Genomic DNA, 27,401 nt, shown 5'->3' on the forward strand with positions numbered 1-27,401 from the left:
AAGCTGTATTCTAAAAGGTAAATACTGACTCCTTTTAAAGGCAGGAAGAAAAATAATAATAATTAAACTTTGAAGGGAGGATGAATCCAAGAGACATTCCTGTTAGAGAGTCTAGCTGACATACATGGAAAGGAATTCATGAGAATAATTCTTGGACTGAATGCAAAATTTGTACTTTTTTGGAATCTATCAAATGTGCAATGATCAAGAAAAAAAAGACAACCAGAATCTCAGAAGATCTTAGAGAACACCATGTCCATTGACAGAAATCATGTTATTTCAGAGTGTTGTGTTATTATTGGAGTCTGGAAAATGAAACAACAAAGACTGGAGAACTGTGGAATATGTGCCAAGTACTTACTCCCTCATCAAGCAGCTACTGCGGCTATGCTAAGCAGTACACTTTGAGATTGTATTTCTGTGAAAATAGGAAATCTAAAACTTATTTTACATTAAGCAGATGGTATAGTTGCTGATGCTGTGGCTAAAGGGGCCTAGGGAACATGGTAAAAATAAGGACACTTATGCAGACGTGGAGCTGACTAATATTCCTGAAGCATCACTTACTATAGATGATAAAATTGTGATAGGACACACTGTTTCTAAAACCTAGTTGGATCATCGAAGGAGGGAGAAATAATTAGGTCATTTGTTTGACCAGGGAAAGTGGTCAACTACGCTCCTGATGTCACACAAAACCGATGCAGATCACAATCTAGAGGGTAGCATTTATGGCCCAGTATAACCCTGGTGAATTAAAAGAGGCAAAGAATCGTTAAGGCCTCCAGAAAGATCAAGCTTCACTTCCCAGAAGTGTTGGTCAGCATGGTCAATAGAAAAGGATCCTGGAAATTGAAATCCAAAATATCAGGATAGCCAAATATCCCCACTCCACTGAGGGGAGGGTTAACCCGGGGGTGGGATTACAGGAAAAGTTAAAACTTGAAAGAAAAAAATGGTCAAATACTGGAAATTAGCTGAATCAGAATATTCCCCTGCAATCCTCTTTTTTAAAAAAACAGCTGTGCCACATGTTGTAGACAATGCAAGCCTTAAGCAATTAATTCTCCCTGCCCCCACCAACACTCCCCAAGTTTACCGTAAGTGAGCAAATAAGTCTGTTCCATTGCGTACAATCTCTGGAACTCTTCCTCTACGGAACAGCCCACAGAGGGCACCAAAGAATGTCTTTCGTATTGACTTGGGCATGGAGAGACTGATTTTGGGTTTATAAAACAAAACAAAAAACTACTTTGAAGTGTGGAATGTCACAGACCAAGTTTTAAATAGGACAGTTTTTAAAACCCAAATGGAACCACCTATTAAAAAAGAAAAGAAAGTAGTATTTTGCCTCACTTTGCCAGTAGATTTACACCTATTACACAAGTGCAAGAAAGCCTTCCTGGAGGAAGAAAGGCAAGGCCAGCTGATGTAAACACATTATGAAATATCATAGGTTTGTGTAACTGATGAGATTGTGCAATACCTTTCACAGACGCCATCAGTTCTGCCCTAGGATGGAGAAACTTTTTTTTTCTTTTTTTTAAAAAAGGATCTTGTTTAAAAATATAATATCCATCCAGAGAAGAAAGTCTGGGGAAAAGGGAGAGTGACCGGCTCTTCTGATTTCAGTTTCAACAGGAAATATTTCTCATTCCTCAAGTTCCAATATCATTCGAGACTAGACGTTAACCAAAAGAAGTATCCCAAAAATGCTGCCAAATTGCTCAGACTTTGTAAGAACTTGCATTTCTGAAGGTCAAAAACCAATCAACAATAAATACCAACCAGCGCCATTCAGTCAGCGGAGGAATGTCTGCATGCCAAAGGAAAGCGGCAGTATCACTCCCCAGTTCACTTGAAATTGGGAGCCAAGACAAAAAAAACCTTCACATTCTAACTTCTTCCCACAAAGTTCCTGTTAAAAAGCAGCAGTACCATTCCTTAGTGATAAGGAGTAAAAAATATTACATTCACGTGGATGCTGTAAGAGTAAAGACTCTTCTCAGACTTTTGTCTATTTGGAGACGGATCTATACTTAACAGTACAGAACAAAATGAATTACAGTTTAACCAAACTCATGAAACAGCATTCACTTGTGAGTGAGAAACAGAAAAGATAATCAGTTAGAATAAATGAGGTGAGTGACAAGCAGAACAGAGACTGAATAGAAGATCTATTTTTAAAGAAAACTTATCTTAAGAATAGGATTCACCTGGCAATTTATTCTTCTAGTGGCAGCTCGGTTATTCTGGGCCAATTCACAGGCCCTGGATAACTCAGCAAAACTTTCATAGGATAGCATGATTCATTATTTTAAAAAGTATTATATTGTGGCATTCTTAGAAAGGCCAATCAAGGACTGTATTCTAAGCTAAAATAAGATTTTCACCTAGTTTAAAATTTGTTTTTTTCACTGTTTTGAAAATATTTTAAAGAAGAAATTGCTGTTTTCAAACCAATTCAAGAATGATTTCAGTTAACTTGGTATGCTTATAACACAAACATAGGAGACAAATTCACTGATAAGATATTTAAAAAGATATTATATTGAATTGATGGGTTTGGATTTTCTGGTGTAACAGAACCAGAAAACCAGGAATCTGTAAAAAAAAATATTTTACTTTACACTCCAGCTTCTCAGTCCAAAATTCTATCTTCTTTTGTGTTTAAGGCATGTTTTCCAGTCTAATAGTTTTAGATAATGGGAGTAATGAATCAAGATAATGCAAACTAATCCTAAACCTATTTCTTGGAAGTACGTCCAGCAACACCAGGAAACATTTGCATGTGCAGTAAGGACAACAGCAGTTTTCTGACCTGCAACTCTTTTTAGACCTATTCGTTTTCTAAGTGTGGTTCTTCGGCAGAAAAGAGATTGTCAAAACCTTGGCAGAGCCCATTACAAATGCATTAGCCCTCAGTGTTTTGTTTGTTTAAAAAATGGAGCTGTAAGTCCTAAGCATTCCTTGCTAATAAAACAATTTGCAAACAAGATTTATAGTCAGAACATACAACTCCTCAAATAGCTAACATTTTATAAAAGTAGAACGTTTGCTTATCTCAGAAAAGTGAAGACAGGTATTAGGAGGGACAAGATAATCATATATTATGTCCAGAAAGTTGGGGACATAATTATGTTCTAATTATGTTCCACTTTTCTAAAAAACAAAAAACAAAAACCTGGAGCATTCTGGTCTTCGTTCTATATCCCTTTTTGTATCTTTCTTTCCCATTCATAACACCCCTCACCAAATTAAACCTATTTGTATACAGATATCTAATTTGCTTATATTACCTTAAATACAAAATTTGAAGAAAAATAATTTATGTTTTACGCAAATATACTTTTCCAGAAGCCAAACACAATCAATACCAACTGTGGTTATTTGGAACTTTGGAGGTGCTTTAAAAGTATTCCATCCAGCTTAATTCACAAACATATTCAGCTGAATCCAAATGGATTTAAATCTGGCCTACAGGCTTTGTGGATAGGCTTGTTTCTTAAGCAGCCAAATCTAAAAGTATCACTAATTTCATGCACCCCATTTTAATGCTAAAATAGCATTAAAACCAGGATTTCAATTGGTATGAGTTGAAATGAGGGGTCTAAAGAGCCGACATCTGCCTTCTGGGAAAAGGCACAAATACATGTCAATCCAGGGCTGTATCCAAAGAATTTAGGACAGTGGCTCCGTACACCATCCTAGCTGCTCTGTCTTGGCATACATGTAGCTGAAATAAGGAGATAAGGAGCTTAAGAGCAAGAAACAGCAGTAAGTTGGAGGCTGCATAAGAGACTTCAAAAATCATTGAAAAATTGACTAGGCAAGTCACACAAGGTTGCATCGAATGTGGCCACTCTTTCCTTCCATACTTTGGCTGTATAACAAACAGGCACTGAGAAGGTGAGGTGTTTCCACACTAGGTTTCCTGTTTCTGGTGCCCAAATGCCAATCATAACCATTCACCTCATCTGTTGTAAATCTCCAGTGTCCACTGAGGACCAAAAAAAAGGCATTGAGGAAAGACCACCACCAAGACTTGTTATTACCCAAACCTTATGGACCAAAAATCTGTCAAAACTTACAACAAATGAAGGCAGGTATCCCATTCCACATGTCCTGAACTCTACAAATGTTGGTGGTGTCCTTATATAATGTTCCGCCTCACACTTCAGAGTTCCTGGGACTGAACTTATAAAGACAAATGCTGAAGTTGACTCTGGAGCACAATGAACCGGCGGCATTCACTCGCTTCTCCCCAGTAAACACAAGTGAGCATCCCTTACCCAAAATTCTGAAATATCCAAAAATTGTGCACTTGGCTAAGACAGAGTTACAACTTTGCTTTTTGCTGGTTCAGTATAAGCATACTTTGTTTCCTGCACAACATTATTTTAAACATTGTGCATAAAATTACCTTTGGGCTGTGTTTATAAGGTGTATATGATGCTTACATGAATTCCATGATTATTTATTTTATTTATTTTTATTTCCATCATTTCTATCCCGCCCTTCTCATCCAAAGGGACTCAGGGTGGCTTACAAAACTGGCAGAATTCGATGCCAATACACAACAATACAAAATAATAAAAACATTCATGTTTACATACATGATTATATTTGGGTCCCATGTCCAATATTATGTATGCATATGCAAATAAAGATACTGTATTCCAAAATTCTAAAAATTCAGAAATGCTTCTATTCCCTATCATTTTGTATAATGGATACTCAACTTGTAACAAATGCTCCCATTGAGCTAATTCTAGGGGTTGAAAGTATATATACACACACATACACACAAATACAGATACATGCATACATATGTATACCCATATATGCATATATACATATATACACACCTATGAATATATACACATATGTATACACACATACATGTAGAATGTCAAAGAGGTCCTATGTATACTGAATGTCAATGATAAGAGTTGACTGAGTGGCTGTGAGTTTTCTGGGCTGAGATTTGATTTTTCACATGTAAGGTACATTTAAATTACTGTATATTGTACTGGTATTCAATGTGTTGTCAAAGGTTTTCATGGCCGGAATCACTGGGTGTATGTGAATTTTCCAGGCTGTATGGCCATGTCCAGAAACATTCTCTCCTGACGTTTCACCCATATCTATGGCAGGCCATAAAAACCTACTATAGATGTGGGTGAAACATTAGGAGCGAATGCTTCTGGAACATGGCCATACAGCCCAAAAAACTCACAGCAACACAATACACTTCCTGCATATACTATATAAGGTACTAATATATTGTAAATTAAAAACAACAAGAAACGTTATTAAATATTGAAACCCCTTGGTGCCTGTTGGACTCCCCAAGATAAAGACAAACACACACATACACTGTTGTTTCTAGGCACTGAATGTTTGCCTTTGTGTTTGTGTATGCTGGAATCCGCCCTGAGTCCCCTGGGGAGATAGGGCGGAATACAAATAAAGTATTATTAAGTTCTTTCTCCCATCCTGGACCTTCTACAGATATATACACCTCCGTTGCTTAGTTTTCCAATATACCTCACAACCTCTGAGGATGCCTGCCATAGGTGTGGGCAAAACGTCAGGAGAGAGTGCTTCTGGAACATGGCCAGGCAGCCCAGAAAATGCACAACCGTATTAACACACACACACACACACACACACATAGGTACACAAACACAACATGGGCTGTGTAGGTTTGTTCTTTAATTTTGTATCTAAGTCGGGCCAGGTACATTTACACTGTATATATAATCAAATACAGTGTCTCACTTATCCAACACTCGCTTATCCAACGCATTTTTGTAGTCAATGTTTTCAATACATCGTGATATTTTGGTGATAAATTCGTAAATACAGTAATTACTACATAGCATTACTGCATATTGAACTACTTTTTCTGTCAAATTTGTTGTATAAGATGATGTTTTGGTGCTTAATTTGTAAAATCATAACCTAATTTGATGTTTAATAGGCTTTTCCTTAATCCCTCCTTCTTATCCAACATATTCGCTTATCCAACATTCTGCCGGCCCGTTTATGTTGGATAAGTGAGACTCTACTGTATATATATTTAAACTCTGGATAGCATTGGGAAGGGTTAACACCCCCTGGTGTTTGTTTTGCTGTCTGTGCCCCAGCTTGTTCAGAAGATTTCACTCCACTTTCTGTCCCTGTGAGAATTGGATTTTGAAAAATGTGGCTTGTTTTGGAAACAAAGATTGGTGAGAAGGCTTCAGTGGAGACACCTTTTTCCCCATGATCACTCTTTCAGGATTAAATTTCCTTTCCAAGAAGTAGATTTCTCTCACTTCCTGTTGTCTCAGCCTTCCTTAACCCATAAGTCGGGTGTTTTTTTAACTCAGGGACTATTACAAAGACATATATCCACCCAAGCCCCTCTTCCTAACAGGTCTCCCATCCGTTTGGGTCCCTCCTCGCCACAAGCGAGGCACAAAGGAAGAAAGCAAGAGCGAGGTGTTTACACGTTGTTGACACTCCAGTGGAAACCTCCGCCGGAGCCAGTCCCCGCCCGCACTCACGCACAACCCTGGAGTTCCCCGCGTTTCCTTTCGACTCCCTCCCAAGGCCAGTCCAGTCCAGACGGAGGCGAACACCCTCATGAGCCTTAGCCTTCCCTGAAAAGGACACGCGTGGTTTCTGTGGGGAAGAATTGGACGCAGGGAGGAGAAGGTGAGACAGAGACCTTCACTGTAGGGATGAAGGCACTTTGACACCGTTCTAACTCCCAGGGCTCAGAGCTTTGAAATCCTGGCAGCTGTAGTTTGACATCTTTCGCCTTCTCTGCCAAACTATGAAACCTATAGTACTTTTTTTCCGTGTCAGACGCAACTTGAGAAATTGCAAGTCGCTTCTGGTGTGAGAGAATTGGCCGCCTGCAAGGACGTTACCCAGGTGACGTTGCCCGGATGTTTTTGATGTTTTTACCGTCCTTGTGGGAGGCTTCTCTCATGTCCCGGCGTAGAGCTGGAGCTGACAGAGGGAGCTCACCCGCGCTCTCCCCGGGTTGGGGAGTACTGAGCCCTGGCAGTTCAGGCGGTGGCGTAATGGGTTACCCTTGAGCCGGCAGGATGCTGACCGACAGGTTAGTAGTTCAAATCCGGGGAGAGCGGGGTGAGCTCTCCTCTGTCAGCTCTAGCTCCCCATGCGGGGGACATGGGAGAAGCTTCCCACAGGATGGTAAAAACATCAACATATCCAGATAACGTCCTTGCAGACGACCAATTCTCTCACACCAGAAGCGACTTGCAGTTCTCTGACACGGGGGAAAAGTTCAGGCGGCGCCAAAACGACATTAACTCTCGCGTGTAGGTCGGAGAGAACATTGATTCCGGCCATGAAAGCCTTCGAGCGATGTTTCTATAGAATTGCGACACATGGCGGAGAACATTGAGTTCTCTCCGACTCCACTACGGGCGGTGATGGTGGTTGTTTTTGTTTTTGTGTGCCTTCCGAGTCCTTCCCGGGGTATGACAATCCTATCACGGGGTCTTTGTGGGTCCTGCCCGCCTCTGAGGCTGAGAGAGCGCGACCTAGTTTGACAGCACTTCAACCGCCGCGGTTTAACGCGACGGCACCTTGGGAGCTGTAGTTTGGGGGAGACCTTAGAAGCAGACCTTGCAAACTACAACTCCCACGGCTCTAGGAGTTGAGAGAGAATCAGCGTAGTCTGACACCACTTCAACCGCCGCGGCTTCATGCTACGGCATCTTGAGAGCTGTAGTTTGGAGAGACCCTTAGAAGGGATGTCTAAAGACCTTGCAAACTACAACTCCCACGGTTGTGGGAGCTGAAGTCCAAAACACCCGGGAGGGCCGAAGTTTGCCCATGCCCGTTTTCGAAACAGGGAGGCCTAAGGACCTTGCAAACTACAACTCCCACGGTTCCAACGCATTGAGCCCCCCCAATTCAAAGCGTCTCCCTTCTGCAGTGATGATTGACATCTCTAGAGAAACCCAGCGCGAGCCGTGAGCGCGAGACCCCTCTCCTTACCGGCGGCGCTTTCCTGCCTCTCCCTCCTCCTCCTCCTCCTCTTCCTCCTCCGGCCGCCAAAGGCGAGCGGGGCTGTTTTCGGAGCGCCGAGTTCAAGCCGAGTGTCGTCAACAGGAGCAGGAGCGGCGCTTTTGGGAAGCCGAGGGAGGAGGCGGAAGAGGAGGGAGGCGCGAAGGAGGCCACGGGCTGAGCCGCGCAGAGACGGACGGGCTCTTTCCAAGGAAGCGGCCCGGGCAAACGGGCGCCTTTCCCGCCTCCCAGCCCTGGGAGCGGAGGCCAAAGGGCGAGGGACAGCTTGGAACCCCAGCAGGGTGGAGTGGCCGGACTTTGCTCTTTCTTTGGGCGGCTTCGGGCGCAGCTACACTGTAGTGTAGAAGGAACGCACTGGAACCGCCATGTGTCGCAATGCTATGGAAACATCGCTCGAAGGCTTTCATGGCCAGAATCACAAGGTGGCTGTGAGTTTCCCGGGCTGTATGGCCATGTTCCAGAAGCATTCCTTCCTGACGTTTTGCCCACATCTCAGCGGTTGTGAGGTCTGTTGGAAACTAGGCAAGTGGGGTTTATGTATAAGTAGAAAGTCCAGGGTGGGAGAAAGAACTCTTGTCTGTTTGAGGCAAGTGTGAATGTTGCAATTTATTTATTTCTTTATTTACAGTATTTATATTCCGCCCTTCTCACCCCGAAGGGGACTCAGGGCGGATCACATTACACATATAAGGCAAACATTCAATGCCTTAACATAGAACAAAGGCAATACAAACGCAGGGCTCTGAGCTGGCCTCGAACTCATGACCTCTTGGTCAGAGTGATTTGTTACAGCTGGCTGCAGCTGGTTGCTCAACAGCCTGCACCACAGCCCGGGCCTCCTTGATTAGCATTTAATAGCCTTGCAGCTTCAAAGATTGGCTGCTTCCTGCTTGGGGAAATCCTTTCTTGGGAGGTGTTATTTATGTATTGACTGTCCCGATTTTAGAGTTTTTTAATAGATTCTGTTCATAGTCATAGCTTCCACCTCCTTTCTGTTGAAATTGTCCACACGCTTGTGGATTTCAGTGGCTTCGCAGAAATATAAACCCCGACTGCCTAGTTTTCTAACAGACCTCACAACCTCTGAGGAAGCCTGCCATAGATGCAGGCGAAACGTCAGGAAAGAATATTTCTGGGACATGGCCATACAGGCCGGAAAACTCACAGAAACCCCATCGGACTCTAGTTTTGTGAAGACTGCCTGCCCCCTTCTCTGCTGGGGAAGGCCTAGCCCAACTACAGGTATGGAGCTCCACCAGCTAAAATGCGGCCAAACTGCAATCACTCCACAGAGAAGGCAGACAACAACAGAATTAAGACTCTCCCAGCTGAAGTAACAAAAAGAAGTGGCCTTGAAAGAATGGTTCTTTTCCAAAAATATAGGCTCCAAAGCAGGCCTGGGCCAACTTGGGCCCAGCTTAAGTGGCTGAGGGGGAAAGGGAAGGGGCCTGAGGCTGTGAGGAATGGTGGGAGTTGAAATCCAAAACACCTGGAGAGAGGGCCCAAGTTGCCCCAGGCCTTCTCTAAAGGGAAGTGAAGTGGAAAGGAAGCAAGGAAAGAGGGAAGAAAGAGTTAAGCAGGAATAAGATATTAAGAAAGAAGGGAGGACTAAAGAGGGAAGCAGAAAAGAGAGGAGGGAAAAAGGGTTAAGAAGGAAGGAAAGCAACAGTGAGGAGCAAAGAAAGGAATAGTTCAGAGGGAAGAAAGAAGTTTCAGTTAAGATGGAAGGAAGGAAACAGTGAAGCGGGAAGAAGGAAAATAGTTATGAGGAAAGAAACCGAGGAGTTAGAGCATTGCTGTGAGTTTTCCCGATTGTATGGCCATGTTCGAGAAGCATTCTCTCCTGATGTTTCACCCACATCTATGGCAGGCATCCTCAGAGGTTGTGAGGTCTATTGGAAGCCAGGCAAGTTAGGTTTATGTATCTGTGGAATGTCCAGGGTGGGGAAAATAACTCTTGTCAGCCTGAGGCAAGTGTGAATGATTCAAATGGGCCAACTTGATTAACACCTCCCAACAAAGGATTCCCTCAGGCAGGAAACAGCCAGGCTTTGAAGCTGCAAGGCTTTTCAATGCTAATCAAGGTGATTAATGGCAACATTCACACTTACCTCAAGCAGACAAGAGTTCTTTCTCCCACCCTGGACATTCCACAGATGTCTTGTCAAAGGCTCTCATGGCCGGAATCCCTGGGTTGCTGTGAGTTTTCCGGGCTGTGTGGCCATGTCCCAAAAGCATTCTTTCCTGATGTTTCTCCTACACCTATGGCAGACATCCTCAGAGGTTATGAGGTCTGTTGGAAACTAGGCAAGTGGGATTTCTATATCTGTGGCATGTTCAGGGTAGGAGAAAGAACTCTTGTCTGTTTGAGGCAGGTGTGAATGTTTCAATTGGCCACCTTGATTAGCATTGAATAGCCTTTCAGCTTCAAGGTCTAGCTGCTTCATTTATTGGAATCCTTTGTTGAAAGATGTTAGCTGACCATGATTGTTTCATGTCTTCTGAGTGTCATTCTTTTTTTACTGTCCCAATTTTAGATTTTTTAAAAAAAATATACGGATTATGTTCATTTTCATGGTTTCCTCCTTTCTGTTGAAATTGCCCACATGCTTGTGGATTTCAATGACTTAATGGATATATTGCCTAGTTTCCAACAGACCTCCCAACCTCTGAGGCTGCCTGCCACAGATGCAGGCAAAACTTGAGGAAAGAATGCTTCTGGAACATGACCATAGAGCCCAGAAAATTCAGAGCAACCCATCGGACTCTAGTTTTGCAAAGTCTCTCCAGATTTTTAAAATACTAGTAGCCAGATAGTGTTCATTTTCATGGTTTCCTCCTTTCTGTTGAAATTCCAGAGATACATAAACCTCCCTTGCTTAGTTTCCAAGAGACCTCACAACCTCTGAGGATGCCTGCTGCCATAGATACAGTTGAAACGTCAAGAGAGAATGCTTCTGGAATATGGCCATAGAGTCCGGGAAAACTCTCAGCGAGCCAGTGATTCCGGCCAGGAAAGCCTTGGACAACACAAAGGAGTTCAGAGTTGGGAAGATGAGGAAAGGAAGGCAAGAAGAGAGCGAGGAGAGGGAAGAAAGAAAGGAATCGAGAGAGAAACGAAAAGGGGAAAGAAAGGCAGGGGTGAAGAGGGAAGGGAAAGCGAAGCGATCAAGGAGGGAAGGAAGGGAGAAAAGAAGGAAGGAGGGAAGGGAGAAAAGAAGAAAGGAGAGAAGGGAGAAAATAAGGAAGGAGGGAAGGGAGAAAAAAGGAGGGAAGGAAGGGAGAAAAGAAGAAAGGAGAGAAGGAGGCAGGAGGCGCTTGCGTTGTGAAGCGCGGAGGCGGTGGAGGCGAGGGCGCTGCTCCTACCTGTTGCGTGGCGAGGCCGGGATAGGCGTCCGGATGGCCTGGCGACCCGCTGCTGCCCCGGGAGGAGGTGTCGAAGCTGCCGGGGAAGTCCTGGTACATGGTCCGAGGAGGCGCCCCTCGCCGGGCCCGCCTCGCCTCCTTTTCCTTCCCTTCTCTTCGGAGTCTGGAAGCCCAGGCTCAGCCTTGGCTCCCCTTCTCTCCTTTGGCGACTTCGAGAGCCCTTCAATCTGCTCCTCGCCTTCCCCTTTAGAGACAATCCAGAACAAACATATCCCCAAGCCTAGAACTAATGCCCGGCTTCCTTCCCTTCCTTGCCTCCCTCTTCTCTGTCTCTCTCTTTTGCTCTGCTTCCTGTAGTTTTTGAAATCGAGGGCAATCTTCGCCTCCTGTATAATTAAAAGCGGGAGAAAAGTGCCGGCTTCCTGCTCCAAGGTGACTCAATCAGCCCCGCATCGGAAGCGCGTTATTGGCTCGGGTTTGAAACCATGCTCCTCGAGGTTGTGTATTGCAATGTCTTTGCCTGGTCTCTTTGGGGTTGGATAGTGTTGCCTCCGACTTCCTGCCCCAATCTCCCCCCTCCCTCCCTCTGCTTCTCCTTGTCTGCCTCCTAGCCTCCTTTTTTTTTTTTTTTGCTCTTTCCCAGGGTTAGTTCAAGCCCGGGGTCTCAAGGCTGCTGTTGCTGCCGCCGCCACCACCACCCCCGAGTTCTGCCTCAAAAACTCGCCTCTTCTGGACCATGTGGATTCGCAAAACGTCAAGCCAAGGAGGCTTTTGGGTCACGCCCCCTTCCTTCTGACGCGGCGCGGAACCTCCCATTTTGGAAAAGGGAGGCGGAGGAGAGAAGAGAGGAAGAAAGAGGGCGCAACCGTTCTGCAGAGTAAGCCCAACGCAAAAAAGGCGGACTCCATTTGCTCACTCGTTGCCCACCAAGTGGCACGGAACCTGAATGGACTTGTCCGGGTTATACCACAACTCCCAACCTCCCCCCTCCTCAATTTGACACGTTGGTCTCTCCCATTGTCGCAGGCCCTCCTTGGCCAAAGATGGGCATTTGCGTCGCGCGACGCCAGCGCGGGTTTCCTTGGCGAGAGTGACGTGGCAGGCGCGAGGGATTCCCTCCGAGAGAGGGAAGGGAAAGGGGGGGGGGGCACAAAAATGCCCCTAAAGCGAACCGAAACCGCTTCCCCTCGCTCAAGTCTGGGCCTCGGTTCATATCAAGGTCTCTTCCAACTCTGTTGTTTATTCGTTCAGTCGCTTCTTCGTGTCCTCATGGACCAGCCCACACCAGAGCTCCCTGTCGGCCGTCGCCACCCCCAGCTCCTTCCAACTCTAGGGTTCTGCAATACCGGGGTGAGCCCTAAACTGCAGCTGCACTGTAGAATGAGTGCAGTTTGACTCCTTCCATGGAATCCCGGGAGATGCAGTTTGGTGAGACAAAAGGACCATGCAAAACTACAACTCCCAGGATTCCACAGCAGTGAGCCATGGCGGTTAAAAGTGAGGTCAAACTGTCTCTTCAGTGTAGTGGGAAGTCTGGAGAGGAAACTGGGTTGCTGTGAATTTTCCAGGCTGTATGTTCTAGAAGCATTCTTTCCTGACTTTTCACCTGCATCTATGGCAGGCATCCTCAGAGGTTGTGAGGTCTGTTGGAAACTAGGCAAGTGGAGTTTATATATCCGTGGAAGGTTCAGGGTGAGAGAAAGAACTCTTCTCTGTTTGTGGCAAGTCTGAATGTTGCAATTGGCCACCTTGATTAGCATTGAATAGCCTTTCAGTTTCAAGGTTTGGTTGCTTTCTGCCTGGGGGGATCCTTTATTGTAAGGTGTTAGCTGCCCCTGATTGATTCATGTCTGGAATTCCTGTTTTCTGTATGTTATTCCTTATTTACTGTCCTAATTATAGAGTTTTTAAATACTGGAAGCCAGATTTTGTTCATTTTCATGGTTTCCTCCTTTTTGTTGAAATTGTCTACTGTATACCATGCAGTTATGGATAAGTCTCCATAGGGACCATCCAGCGCAGCAATGCCCAAACATGAATCAAGGGACATGAATCAAGGAACTCAGTCAAAGAAGTCAGCCATAGCAGAGCACTTGATGAAGCAACCTGGACACATCATATTATCTGAGAACACAGAAATGCTGGACCACTCTAACAATGATCATGTGAGACTACACAGAGAAGCCATTGAACTCCACAAGCATATGGACAATTTCAACAGAAAGGAGGAAACCATGAAATTGAACAAAATCTGGCTCCAGTATTTTATTTTATTTTTAAACTAAAACCAGGACAGTAAATAAAGAACAACATTCAGAAAACAGGAATTCCAGACATGAATCAATCAGGGGCAGTTAACACCTCCCAACAAAGCATTCCCCCAGGCAGTAAGCATCCAGACCTGAAATGGAAAGGCTAATCAATGCTAATCAAGGTGGCAGAATTCAAACATTCACACCCGTCTCAAGCAGACAAAAGAGTTCTTTCTCCCACCCTGGACATTCCAGAGATATATAAACCCCACTTGTCTAGTTTCCAACATACACCACAACCTCTGAGAAGCCTGTCATAGATGCAGGTGAAAAGTCAGGAGAACATGTTATGGGATTCTGGGAGTTGTAGTTTGGGGAGACTCCAGCACTCTGGCAGGAGCTACAGATCTTGTAAAACTATTAATTCCCGGGATGCCTTAGCATTGGTTCTGTCAGTGGAGGAAGACCTTGTCAAACTACAACTCCTGGGGTCCCATCTGCGTAGCAGGAATAGTAATGTCCAATTGCATTTATTCCACAGTGGAAATGCACCCTGAGAAAGTAGGGTGCATCTCCACTGTAGCATGAAGGCACCACTGTAATTATTAATAATTTGATGTTTACTTCTAATTTAGTGCTTATATGTTGCAGGTTTTACATTATATTCATTTTAGCGTTGTGAGCTGCTTTGAGTCTCCTTTAGGAGAGGAATGTAATGTAATAATAATAATCTGACAATATAGTTCTACAGTTGGCTCTCAGGCCCCTTCCACACAGCTGAATAAAATCCCACATGTTCTGCTTTGAACTTGAATCTATGGCAGTGTGGACACAGATAACCCAGTTCAATGCAGATATTGTGGGATTTTCTGCCTTGATATTCTGAGATACAGGACTGTGTGGAAGGGCCCTCCGTTAGTCAGAATTGTCAGGCCACTGGCAAAAACTACAGGAATGGCTATAGGCTGTGAATTCAAGGGGGTTGTAGTTTGGTGGGGCATCAGTGTGCTGAAGACCTTGTCAAACTACAATTCCCAATGCTGCTTCTGTTGTTTGGTGGCCATGTTGGGTCTGTGTTTGGTCCAGATTCGATGTTGGCTGGGTTCAGTGCTCTCTGGGTAAGGATGAACTACAACTCCCAGAACAAAGGTCATTCACCCCCAAACCAGGCCTGTGTGCACAGTTGGCCATCTTGGATCTGTGTGCCAAGTTTTGTCCAGATCCAAAGTTGACTGGGTTCAGTGCTCTGTGGATAAGAGTGAACTACAACTCCCAGAACAAGGCTCGATCACCCCAAACCCTGCTGGTATGCAGAGTTGGCCATGTTGGGCCTCTGTGCCAAGTGTCGCCCAGATCCAAAGTCGGCTTGGTTCAGTGCTGTGTGGCTAAGAGTGAACTGCAACTCCCAGAACAAAGCCCAATCACCCCCAAACCCTGCCTGTATGCAGAGTTGGCCATGTTGGGTCTGTGTGCCAAGTTTTGTCTGGATCCAAAGTTGACTGGGTTCAGTGCTCTGTGGATAAGAGTGAACTACAACTCCCAGAACAAAGCCCGATCACCCCCAAACCCTGCCTGTATGTAGAGTTGGTCATGTTGGACCTCTGTGCCAAGTGTCGCCCAGATCCGAAATCGGCTTGGATAAGGGTGAACTACAACTCCCAGAGCCAAGGTTAACCACCCTCAAACCCCTATGGACTATGCTGCTTCCTCGGCGCGTGGTGGAATCTCCTCTGGAGGCTTTTAAGCAGAGACCGGGTGGCCATCTGTCGGGAGTGCTTTCTGTCTCCCGAACAGGGCCCGACTAGGTGGCCTTGGGCGGTTCTCTTCCAACTCGAGGATGCCACACTTCGGTGGAGGAAGAAAGAAACGCGTTACTCCCTGGTCAAGGAAGGAGACTTAATGCCCTATATCTGGGAATCGAAATCAGAGGTCTCCGTGGGATTTCACGCCCAGGAAACACGAGGCCGGATGAGGGTGCAGCCTCCTTCGTTTCCCGAGAAACTACGTGGTGACTTGTGCGTAAAAGTCGTGCGTCAAAGAGCTTTGGAAAGAAAGGCAAACCCGCCAATGTCAAAGGAGAGGGGGTGAGGCACCTATATAGTACAGGGCTGGGCCAACTTGGGCCCTCTCTCCAGCTGTTTTGGACTTCAACTCCCACCATTCCGAACAGCCTCAGGCCCTTTCCTTTTCGCCCTCAGCCGCTTAAGCGGCTGAGGGCGAAAAGGAAAGGGCCTGAGGCTGTTCGGAATGGTGGGAGTTGAAGTCCAAAACAGCTGGAGATGGGGTCCATGTTGGTCCAGGCCTGCTGGGCTGAGGTCTCGCCAAACTAGGAATGCAAGGGTCCCATAGCCTTGAGCCATTCAACGTCCTCGATGCGCCATAAGAGGGGAAAGGGGACTGGGTCCGGCTTTGGTCGTCCTGGGGAGGAGCGTCCTTTCTGAGCGCCTTCCAGGAAAGCTACGTGACTGACGGGCAGAGGCGGAACCGGATCCAAAGCGGGGCGGAGAAAGGCCAAAGGGGACAAAGAGCAGTGAGGTTGGGAGGAGGGGGAGGCACACGGGTGGTGGAATTTCCCCTGGAAACGAGGAGGATCCGGATATTTTCAGGCAGAGAAAGGTGGTGGAGGGCATGGGGCGTCTCCTAAGCCTGGCAGTATCCCACACATAGGTCCACCCAGAGGAAAAGAGTTCTTGCCATGTATCAATGGCAGCACTGAGCGCATAGGGAAGCTGATGAAGAAACACAAACTATCTACAGAACCACTAGGAAAATCCAACAAATGCTACATTCAGCAAAGGACAAGAGGGATCCTCTCACCTCTGCAGGAGTCTACCCTATACCATGCAGCTGTGGACAAGTCTATATCAAGGTCAAGGTAAAGGTTTTCCCCTGACATTAAGTCTAGTCGTGTCCGACTCCAGGGGTTGGTCCCATCTCCATTTCTAAGCCAAAGAGCTGGCGTTGTCCGTAGTCACCTCCAAGGTCATGTGGCCGGCATGACTGCATGGAGTGCCATTACCTTCCCACCAGAGCAGTGCCTACTGATCTACTGGGCCGGGCTGTAGCGCAGGCTGGTCAGCAGCCAGCTGCAATAAATCACTCTGACCAAGAGGTCATGAGTTCTAGGCCAGCCCATGTCGGGATGAGCACCCGACAATTAAAATAAAAAATAGCCCCTGCTCGTTGTTGACCAAAGCAACCCGAAAGATAGTTGCATCTATCAAGTAGGAAATTTAGGTACCACTTATATGTGGGGAGGCTAATTTACAACACTATAAAAATCATCCAGCCGCCATTGGAATGAGGAAGTTGCCGTCGCAGTGGATGATGAAGCAGCCGCTCCCCCTGTGGCCGGAATCAAGCATACCCTCAGGAAGCTGGAAGCTGGAGAAGGTTTAAATTGCCTTTGCATCTGTCTCAGTTCTATGTTTATACGGCATTGAATGTTTGCCTTATATGTGTACAATGTGATCCGCCCTGAGTCCCCTTCGGGATGAGAAGGGCGAAATATAAATACTGTAAATAAATAAATAACACATTCACATGTTTTTGAACTTCTAGGTTGGCAAAAGCTGGGGCAAACAGTAGGAGCTCACTCCACTCACCCGATTCAAACTGCCAACCTTTTGGTCAGCAAGTTGAGCAGCTCAGTGGTTTAACCCACTGCACCATTGGGGGCTACATAGGCTACAAGTCTATATAGGGACCACCAAAGGCAGCATTGCCCAAACACAAATCAAGGAACATGGAAGGCACTACAGACTAACTCAGCCAGAACCAACCTGGACACAGCATATTATTTGAGAACACAGAAATACTGGACCACACTAACAACCACTACGTCAGACTACACAGCGAAGCCATTGAAATCCTCAAGCATGTGGACTTCAATTTCAACAGAAAGGAAGAAACCATGAAAATGAACAAAATCTGGCTACCTGTATTATAAAAACTCTAAAATCAGGACAGGAAATAAAGAACCACACTCTGAAAACAGGGGAATTCCAGACATGAAACAATCAGGGCCAGCTAACACTTCGCAACAAAGGATTCCCCCAGCCAGGAATCAGCCAGGCCCTGAAGCTGCAAGGCTATTCAATGCTAATCAAGGTGATTAATTGCAACATTCATACCTGTCTCAAACAGACAAGAGTTATTTCTCCCGCCCTGGACCTTCCACAGATATGCAAACCTTTCTTGCCTAGTTTCCAATATACCTCACAACCTCTGAGGATGCCTGCCATAGATGCAGGAGAGAATGCTTCTGGAACATGGCCATACAGTCTGAAAAACTCACAGCAATCCAGTATCCACACACTTTGTGCGTGATTTTACATAGGTCGTTTTAGGCCCCTTTCTCCCCCGCTGCATAAAATCCACATTGAACTGGATTATATGGCAGTATGGACTCAGATAAGATAGTTCAAAGCAGATATTGTGGATTATCTGCCTTGATATTCTGGGTTATATGGCTGTGTGGAAGAGCCGTTACTTTCAGGTCCTCCACATCCATCTGTGGGAAACATGTTTTAAGAACACCAGCAAGCCAACCTTGATTTTGGCATTTAATACAAGGAATTGGATTTTCCTATATCAGTATAGGCAGTCTCCAAGTTACAAACATCCTACTTACAAACCACTCATGATTAAGAATGGGGCTGAGACAACAGGAAATGAACAAAATTACTCCTCAGAAGGGAAATTCACTTCTGAAAGAGTTATTAAGGGGAAAAAGTCTCCACTGAGGCTTTATCTCCAATTCTGTTTCCACAACAAGGCATTTCCCCCCAAAATCCAATGATAGAAAGTGAGGTGAAATCTCAACAGGGCACAGAGCAAAACAAATACTGTGAAGGGGGGGGGGGGGCGTTAAGCCTTTCCTATGCTATCCAAAGCTAATAGTTATGGCTGGAGTTATATTTAAAAATGTACATGTTCCAATTTACAAATAAATTTAAAAACAAACCTTTAGAATTTACTTTGTTTGTAACTTGCGAACTGCCTGTATATACGTAAGATTGAATGTCCTCTTGACCTTGGAGTAGTGGTTTTGAGCATTGAATGATACTTCTTGATTTATTTGTAGTGTGTTCATATTAATGTATCCATTAAAATGAGAAGCTCCTAGGATAACTTCCTCAGACTGTGACATTGTTCACTTTGAGCACAGGAATGCTGGAACATTTTGGAAATATAATGCAAAGAGCAGGAAACATTCAGGTGAGATCAAACTTAATCAGCTACATCCTTCAGTGATTATTGACTATATATGGAAAAATAGGCAGTTCTCAGGAAAACCTCTGATACAGAAAACTTTAAAAAAAAGTTTTTACACACTACCAGCCCTTCATTCCTACTTCTTATGCTCTGCCTAATTTGATATCTCACCAGCATTGATAGGATCGTGAAGGAAAACTGGAGAAATATAGACCTTTGTGGGTTGGATTGCAGCATCATGCCTACATTAAATAGTGCAAAAAATTTTGCATAGGAAAAGAGCACGATTCTTCTCTAGCTGATTCTGCTTTAGCTTGTATATATTGGTCTACAACAAGCAGGATAAGCAGCTGCTACCTCCAGAATCCTTTCCTGAGTATGCATATTCAGCAGAATAGGAGAGAACAAATAAGCCTGCCCTACCAGCTACATCAGCAAGTTAAAATATTTGAGCACTTAGATAGAAAATATGAGAAAAGTGGAGGCTGATGAAAGAAAAGTTAATCCCTGGATACCTTTTGGAAAAAAAAGTCTTAAAGTGGTTCTGTAAGGGTCAAACTGTTTTCAGTTATTTATACGTGGCTCCCAAACCTAATGCTTTCCAAGTTAACATGTGTTCTGTAGATGTTGAGTTTGATATTGTTGTGTATCTTCAAGCCATTTCTTACTTATGCTCTCCCTAAAGAGAACCCATCATAGGATTTTCTTGGCAAGATTTGGTCAGACGGTTTGCCCTTTGTTCTGCATCATCCCTTCTCCAGGAATTGCAGTTCCTGGAGCCAGAAGTAATGCAAGACCAGCTAATTCCTATAACCAGGAGTTATGCAACATCATTTTCAGGAGCACCTTAAGTAACAATGGTCTACAGGAAAGGACCTCAGCTGTCATCCACAATAGTCTAGCATAGTGTTTCCCAAACTGTGGTCTTCCAGGCGTTTTGGACTTCATCTCCCAGAAATGTCAGCTGCTTGGACCAATAATGAGGAATTATGATAGCGGAAGTGATGATTGGTTTCTTTCATACATTTTTACCCTGCACTCTTTACACCAGTGGTTCTCAATATGTGGGTCCCCAGGTGTTTTGGTCTACAACTCCTAGAAATCCCAGCCAGTTTACCAGCTGTTAGGATTTCTGGGAGTTGAAGGCCAAACATCTGGAGACCCACAGGTTGAGAATCACTGCCTTACACCATTTTGTCTTACCGTGACTTTTTGAAGTAAGACTGAGATACCAAATAGTTCATTAACATCCCTGTTGCTGTGTGCTTTCAGGTTCTTTTGGACTTATGATGGCCCAAAGGCAAGCCAATCATGGGGTTTTCTTGTCAGGATTTGTTCACAGGAGACTTGCCTTTGTTTCCTTCTCAGGATAAGAGAGTGTGACTTGCACAAGGTCATCCATTGGGCTTCTGTGGCTAAACGGGGATTCAAACTCTGGTCTCCAGAAGTATAACCCAATTCTCAAAACCACTACACAAAGTCAAGAAGACATTCAATCCTATGTATATCATAATCACAGTGAATACTTTCACCACTGTGTAGAGTGTACCGGTTAACAAAATGAACTGTATCAATAGACTATCTTGAAGGAGCTTGGAAGGGACTGGGTGACACAATGTAGGCTCCAAAGTGCTGACAAGTTATTCTATGCTTGCCATGATTGCCACATCAAACACCTGTAAACCTCCAAACCTGATTGCCATGTAAAGTGTAAAGTGGCATTAGCACTAATGCCAATTTAAAAGGTAAAATATTATGGGTGGAACTATTTTGGGAACTTGTACAGACATAACTAGGGGTTAGGGGAGTTTTCACCAGCATAGACATTGCACAAGTATCTAGTATGCATATCAATAATCACAGCTTTAGAGGATTGTAACAATTCACTGGCGTTATGTTATTATAAAACGTAGTATTGTTTGGTTTCTTACCAAGTGATGCCATTGCCAGATCTTATGTGTGAAGCAGGTAGGGTCAAATGAAATTGAATTGAAAACAAGATAATGGAAATGGTAGGGGAAAATGGGTGCTGTGGTGCCTACAATTATGATCATTTTATAGGACTTTTGATTGACAACATGCTTGATAATACTTTATTAATCACAGCAGCACTTCAAAGCCGATTATTATCACCACTGTTTTGCAGCAAGAAAGCAGCTTGCCTAAGGCTACCTCCTGAATTCTTGAGTGGGAAAGTTTTTGATATGGCAGACCAAGGTTGGGAGCAAAGTTCAGTTTAGACATGTCAGGGTTTTATTTGATGTGTTATATTTTCTCACCAAGGGAGTCTATGGGTCTAGGATAACTATCACATTGTAGACTTCCATCACAGATGTAGCTAAGAGGGTAGAAGAGCATGTAGATGTTTTAGGTTGCTAATCCATAGAATTGAAAAACCTAAACTTAAATCTGATCGTGGGTGAACATACCTGTTGATTTACAACAGGATCTCTAAAACTTTTCCCACTCTGCCTGAGACATTGTTCTTGACCCCATTCCACTTGAGAAACGTTTATGTGACCCCAGGTATATAGGTCTATTTTACAGAAGATCACTCATGGCCAAGTATGATTGCGTTCCAAGGGTAGAGTCTTGGAGTTGGGTCTCTAAGTGGCTGTGGTGACCTATACTGGATCCACATGATTTTTCACAATGAGGACTTAAATTTCCAGAAGGAAGGTGGTCACAACAAGGGTTTGCTTGATGCGCCTTCCTCTTGGCACATTTCTCCCATTTGCCTTATAGTCGTGCATCAAAATCCATAGCACCATTGGTAACAGCTGACCTCCACTTACAATGCTCAAGTCAGAGCTTCCCAGCTCTCAGTGTTTATTTCACATTTTTAAGGTTAGCTTTGAGCCCATCTTTAAATCTCATAAAACAGGTATATAAATAGGTGTAACAATCAAATATTTACTGACAAGCATTTGCAAGACTTGCAAAACAGGCTGATTCTCCTTTTTATGAAGCATTTTCTACACTGTACACTGTCAACTCTGCATATTGTTGCTAACAGATTCATGTAAAGACCTAGGTAGTGTTCAGAAATATTGTACTGTTGCCAAATTTTTCATGGCCCAACAATGAGCTAAGGGGGTTCTATCTGGAGTCAGGAATCACAGTTTAAAAAACAACAATTTAGTAGATTTTCCAATCAGAAGCAAGTTCAAAAGGTATGTTCATTGAACTGAAAAATCCTGAACCCAGGGATTTATTTGAAGTACCAGGGATGAATGAGTTTACAGACATCCCACACACAAATGCAGTCCTAGTTAGAACAACCTTTCTTCGGTAGTATAATATGACAGTGGACGAGAAGGCTGACTTTGTTACCATATTGTTTAAAGACCAGAAGTAAGTGATACTTGCTGATAAGTTGCAAGTAGAATGTGAACCACATTCTGGTTCCTCTTGGTAATCTACTGGAAAATTACTGTAGTTCCCCAGATTCCTGGCCTTACTGGTTGAAAGATTCTCGGGATGGTTATCTAACTTTTCCAAATTCTTTGACTTCTTGAGTGCCTTCAAGTCATTTCTAATTAATAGCAACTCTAAGGCAAAACAAGTGGCTTTTTTTGAGGGGGGGGGGAGATTTGTTCAGAGCCTTCCTCTGAGGCTGGAGACTGTGACTTGCCCAAAGTGATACCAAACATACTTATTATAGGATAGCTGCTTCCTTAGTATGTCTTTGCCATCTTTGAGACTTTCTGCCTTATTGTAATTTCCTTATCCCAACCTAAGAAATATTTACTAAAATGTGGTTGCCTTTGGCACTGAACACTGCTCTATCTTTCCTTTTCCTAGCCTTCAGTCTCCCAAGGATACTATGTCCAGGAAACATAGTTAAGGTTTGCCCTCCTGCTGTCTTTTGAGAGGGAAGAAAGGAAGGGAACAAACAAGTTTGTCAGTCAGATGCTAACTTTTCAGCAATTGCTATGTGCGTCAAGAATGTGACACTTATATGCGAAGACATCCCGTTCTATATTACTTCAGGAGCAGAGAATGTATAGCCCTGCGGAGGTTGTTAAACTGCAATTCCTATTCACCATATTCATTCTAGGTAGTGGTGAGAGGTGATGAGAATTGCAGTCCAAAAACCTCTGACTATATATTCCCTTCCCATCTCAACTGTACCTACAGTCAACCATTCATATTTGTTGGGGTTAGAGATGCAGGACCCTTACAGAAGTGACAAATCTGCAACTAAAAAAAACTATTTTGTTTTATCTAAGAGCACAACTTTTTGGGAATCTCTAGATCCTCCAGCATGACTCTGTGATTAGCTTTTGCTGGAAATCAACCACAGAATTGCCCTGAAGGATAAAGGCCCCATCTATACTACCGTATAATGCACTGGATTATATGAGTCTACACTGCCATATAAATGTTACATGTCATTATTATTTTTATAATGAGTCTTATTTTTGGTTTAAATATGGATATGTGAGAGTTTTGGGTGGGATGGTTATTCACTTATGTGTTTTTCTTTTGTATGGCATTGAATGTTCGCTGACTTTGTTCACCACTCTTTGAGTCCCTTTGAGGAGATAGGTTGGTATATAAATATTTTTTATTATATTATTATTATAGTTCAATGCAATTAATTTGCATTCCAAAACTGCATTATATGGCAGTATATATCCAGCCATAGAGATTCCTAGACAGAACATTTTAATCAAATCTGTATTTAATCTGCAAATGTGGAAGTCTGACTGTATACGCATTTACTTTGATCAAGTTTAGCACTTTTTAAAAAGACATTCTTTTTAAAAAGGTATTTCTGTCACACCTTTTCAATGATTTCACACAGATAACAAAAGAGAATAAAACGTGCAAACATTTTACAAAAAAAACCTGAAACAGAAACAGCAGGGAAGAATGTGTCAAAAGTATATGGATACAATTATTTACCCAAAAAGTTTGATACCATGTCAGTCCATGGAAACCACAAAAGCCACCAGTGGCCCCAGGCATTTCTGGGCTCACATTTAGTTATGCTGGCCAGAAACACCTATAGCAGGCCAATAGAAAGGAGGATGAGACAAACCTTCCTAGGAAGGTGGGAGTCCTTTTCCAGGCCCTTTCTACACTGGCCCAAATGTCCATGAAATCGGTGTTTAAAATAAATTTGGAGGCTACACTGGGAGGCAATACTTTGCCTTTTTGGCAAGGGGTAGCTAGACACACACTTGTGCTGAACTAGTGTCAGCATGGATGGACACAGCCATCCTGGTGCCTGCTTCTCCATTGGAAAGGTAAAGGAAGGGTCTTCACCAAGGCTGGAAGTTTTTGTGGGTTCCTTACTCATCTAAAAGACATAATGAAGTTCCTCCTACAGAGCTCTGCATGCTATTTAGATATGACACAGAGCCCTTAGAAGCCTTGAACTTCTATGGACCCGTTCTTTATCTTTCCAACAGGAAAACAGACACCAGAGAGGGGAGGCTGTCACTGCCATCCCTCCTCCGCAGGCCATGGAGATGTGATCACTGTCGAGACTGCTCCTGAGATTGTGAATGGCAGATTGTGAATGGCAGTCTCAGGAGTAGTCTCCACAAGCCCCTCACCTCCTGAGATGCAGACCTTACTGAAAGATTCAGATCTTTGGAGGTGTTTCTAAAACTCAGAATAAACTTGGACTTCCAGGTTTATTCTGGGGTACTGTGCATTATCATGAGGTGTCGTTTGGATGCCTCATGATAATGCTGCCCCATCTAAACTGCATTTTTGTGCAGTTTAGATTGGGCTCCAGAGAACTACATAATCAGTTAAACTCAATCTCTGGAGCAAGGATGCTTTTAAACCGCCTGCTTAGGATTAAACCACAGAAATAATAGTTATGTTTTACATACTCTCCACCTATCTCAGTTTGGCAGGCACAACCTTAATTAATTTTCTGCCATCTCACTTTTTCAGAACTTTTTAAAATGTTCCAGCTCCTCTTTCCACCTTTGTATTCAGCTTGCTTCAATTGCTATGAACTGCAAAAGTAGTTTATAATCAGTTAAGTCAGTGGAAATAGAAAGGAGAAACTGAACTCCTACCTTTTCTTATAGAGACAGGCAAAAGCAAACTGCTACAGCTTCTTCTTCATCATTAACCTTTGTCATCTTGACCTAACTTTAATGTTACTTCTTCACACATGTTCAGTATTGGAGCATATGGTTTTGCTATCCTGTATATTTCAGGAATCCTGAACCTGTGAACAGCTGAGATAATGGGAGGGGGTGTTTGATTACTTTTTTAAAATTCTATGCATATTCCACCTGCTACATATGTGGGTTTTCCTTCTTCACAGATTGAAATAATATAATCCCTCTAGGAATCTCTAGGTCCTCTAGTACAACTCTATGGTCAAGATCCAGCAGACATTGACCATACAACCACACTGGAGGACTTAGGCCCCATCTACACTGAGAATTTAATGCATTTCAAAGCTAGCTTCAAACTCTAATAGCCAGACAACAAATTCCCACAAAGGATACGAAATGTGACCAGTGCTCTGTGGTTTGTGTATTCACCATCTGAACCTCAGACTGGTTCCAGGATTTCCTATGTAATCACCCCCCAACATTGTTTATTCTGGTTTAAATGTCTGAAAATGCGCTGCAGCATGGCTTTCCGGCATGTATTTGAGAACTACCACACTATCAAGCTGCCTTCAAACTACATTAAATGGTCAGTGTAGTTGTGAAAAGAGGTGTTCTCTCAGGTTTTAAAAAATTGTATTTTATCCGTTGTCGAAGGCTTTCATGGCCGGGATCACAGGGTTGTTGTATGTCTTTCGGGCTGTGTGGCCATGTTCCAGAAGTATTCTCTCCTGACGTTTTGCCCACATCTATGGCAGGCATCCTCAGAGGTACCTCACAACCTCTGAGGATGCCTGCCATAGATGTGGGCAAAATGTCAGGAGAGAATACTTCTGGAACATGGCCACACAGCCCGAAAGACATACAACAACCCTGTATTTTATCCATTTGCAGGTTTTTTACATTTACAAGTGTCTTGTGCTCCAATTTTAGGGAAGGTGGAAGAAATGCTGTAGGTGTTGATTGGGAATTCCGCAATTTTAGAAGCCGGTGACTTATTTTCTAAGGCAGAGGACTGGGAATGGAAACCCACTAAAAGCTGCTATCAAATTTTGGACAAGTCAAGCAGTCTCCAATGCCTGGAGCTACTCTTCTAAGAGATTCATGACTTTGCATGGCCATACAGAGGTAGAGTGACGCAACTCATTTTCCAAAGAGCTCTGAGCAAAGTGACCTGTTAGAGTACCAAACTGTTCTCTTAATTACACACTGCTCATCTTAAGTATTTTAACAAAATCTCTTTTGTCTAAACAATTATTAGGTTCCTCTTGACAGACACTTCAGCTATTCCTCGGAGTTGGCAAGTACAGGTCACTTCAGCATGTGGTCTGTCTGAATAGGAACCTGGAAAAATAAGTGTTTCCCTTCACAGCTTGAATAGTAAATATAGAAACACTTGTGACCCTATTATCTTTAGCTGTGACTAAACCCCAGTGTTTCCTGCATGTGACTCAGTGGTGTATATCGAGTACATCAGTTTCTGCAAAGGAGAGACATTTTCCTAAAAGTTTTTAAACAACTGGCTTTGACACAATCTGTGAAACGTGGGAACAGAAATGACGAGATGGAGGAGAGAGCAGGACATTAGCATGTCAGAAAACCCTCAAAATGGGCCATTTGAGAGAAAAGTTATTATTGTTATTACTATTCATACAATTGGTATTGCTATTATGATTAGTAGTATGGTACCAGTAGAAGTAGTAGTAGTGTCATTATTATTGTTATAGTTATTGGTATTATCATGTTTCCCCGAAAATAAGACAGTGTCTTATATTATTTTTTACTCCCAAAGATGCACTAGGTCATATTTTCAGGGGATGTTATTTTTCCATGAAGAAGAATTCACATTTATTGTTGAACAAAAAAATGAACATTTATTCTATACTGTACAGTAGTTGTCATCACAAACCAACATAACTAAACCAGACAAGAATTTCTTGTTACTACCGTTATTTCCATATACAACTGGTATGTACATTTACCAATCCTGCATACTATGGTGTTTTGTTTGGCGGACGCCGGGCATGCTTCCAAACAAAAGCTTTGCTAGGTCTTACTTTCGGGGGAGGCCTTATATTTAGCAATTCAGCAAAACCTCTACTAGGTCTTATTTTTTGGGGATGTCTTATTTTTGGGGAAACAGGGTACTGTCACCATTATTAGGTAAAGGTTTTCACCTGGCATTAAGTCTAATCGTGTCCGACTCAAGGGGTTGGTGCTCATCTCAATTTCTAAACTGAAGAGCCAATGTTGTCTCCAAGGTCATGTGGCCAGCATGACTGCATGGAGCATCGTTGCCTTCCCGTTTGTCAGGACCCAGGCTGCAGAGCACCAATAACCAAACACAGAGGCCAGAATCTATCTAATATCTTTATTGTAGAAATATATAAAGTTAATAAAAGCAAGTGTAGAAATTAGTCCA

General features: G+C 43.5%; 1 protein-coding gene and 1 long non-coding RNA gene across 6 annotated transcripts in view; one reads left to right on the top strand and one right to left on the bottom strand.

Annotated features, from left to right (window-relative positions):
• fosl2 (FOS like 2, AP-1 transcription factor subunit) overlaps nucleotides 1-12,199 on the bottom strand; it is a 47,650-nt gene extending 35,451 nt beyond the window's left edge. For 3 of the 5 annotated variants that reach the window (XR_010003755.1, XR_010003754.1, XM_062973316.1), the window contains exon 1: nucleotides 11,422-12,199. Coding sequence is in view for 2 of the 5 variants with exons in the window: in XM_062973316.1 (XP_062829386.1) it covers nucleotides 11,422-11,520 (99 nt within the window). In the remaining 3 variants the exon portion in view is untranslated. Of the gene's footprint in view, nucleotides 1-8,025; nucleotides 8,432-11,421 lie in introns of those variants that run through there. The other 2 variants (XM_062973328.1, XM_062973329.1) reach the window with 2 other exon arrangements.
• Nucleotides 12,200-15,923: 3,724 nt separating this feature from the next.
• On the top strand, nucleotides 15,924-18,638 carry LOC134297005 (uncharacterized). The gene is made up of 2 exons (XR_010003756.1): nucleotides 15,924-16,548; nucleotides 17,235-18,638. It is a non-coding gene; the product is annotated as an uncharacterized LOC134297005 (long non-coding RNA).
• Nucleotides 18,639-27,401: the final 8,763 nt, after the last annotated feature.

This window comes from Anolis carolinensis, chromosome 1 (genome assembly GCF_035594765.1).
Source record: "Anolis carolinensis isolate JA03-04 chromosome 1, rAnoCar3.1.pri, whole genome shotgun sequence".
NCBI lineage: Eukaryota > Metazoa > Chordata > Lepidosauria > Squamata > Dactyloidae > Anolis > Anolis carolinensis.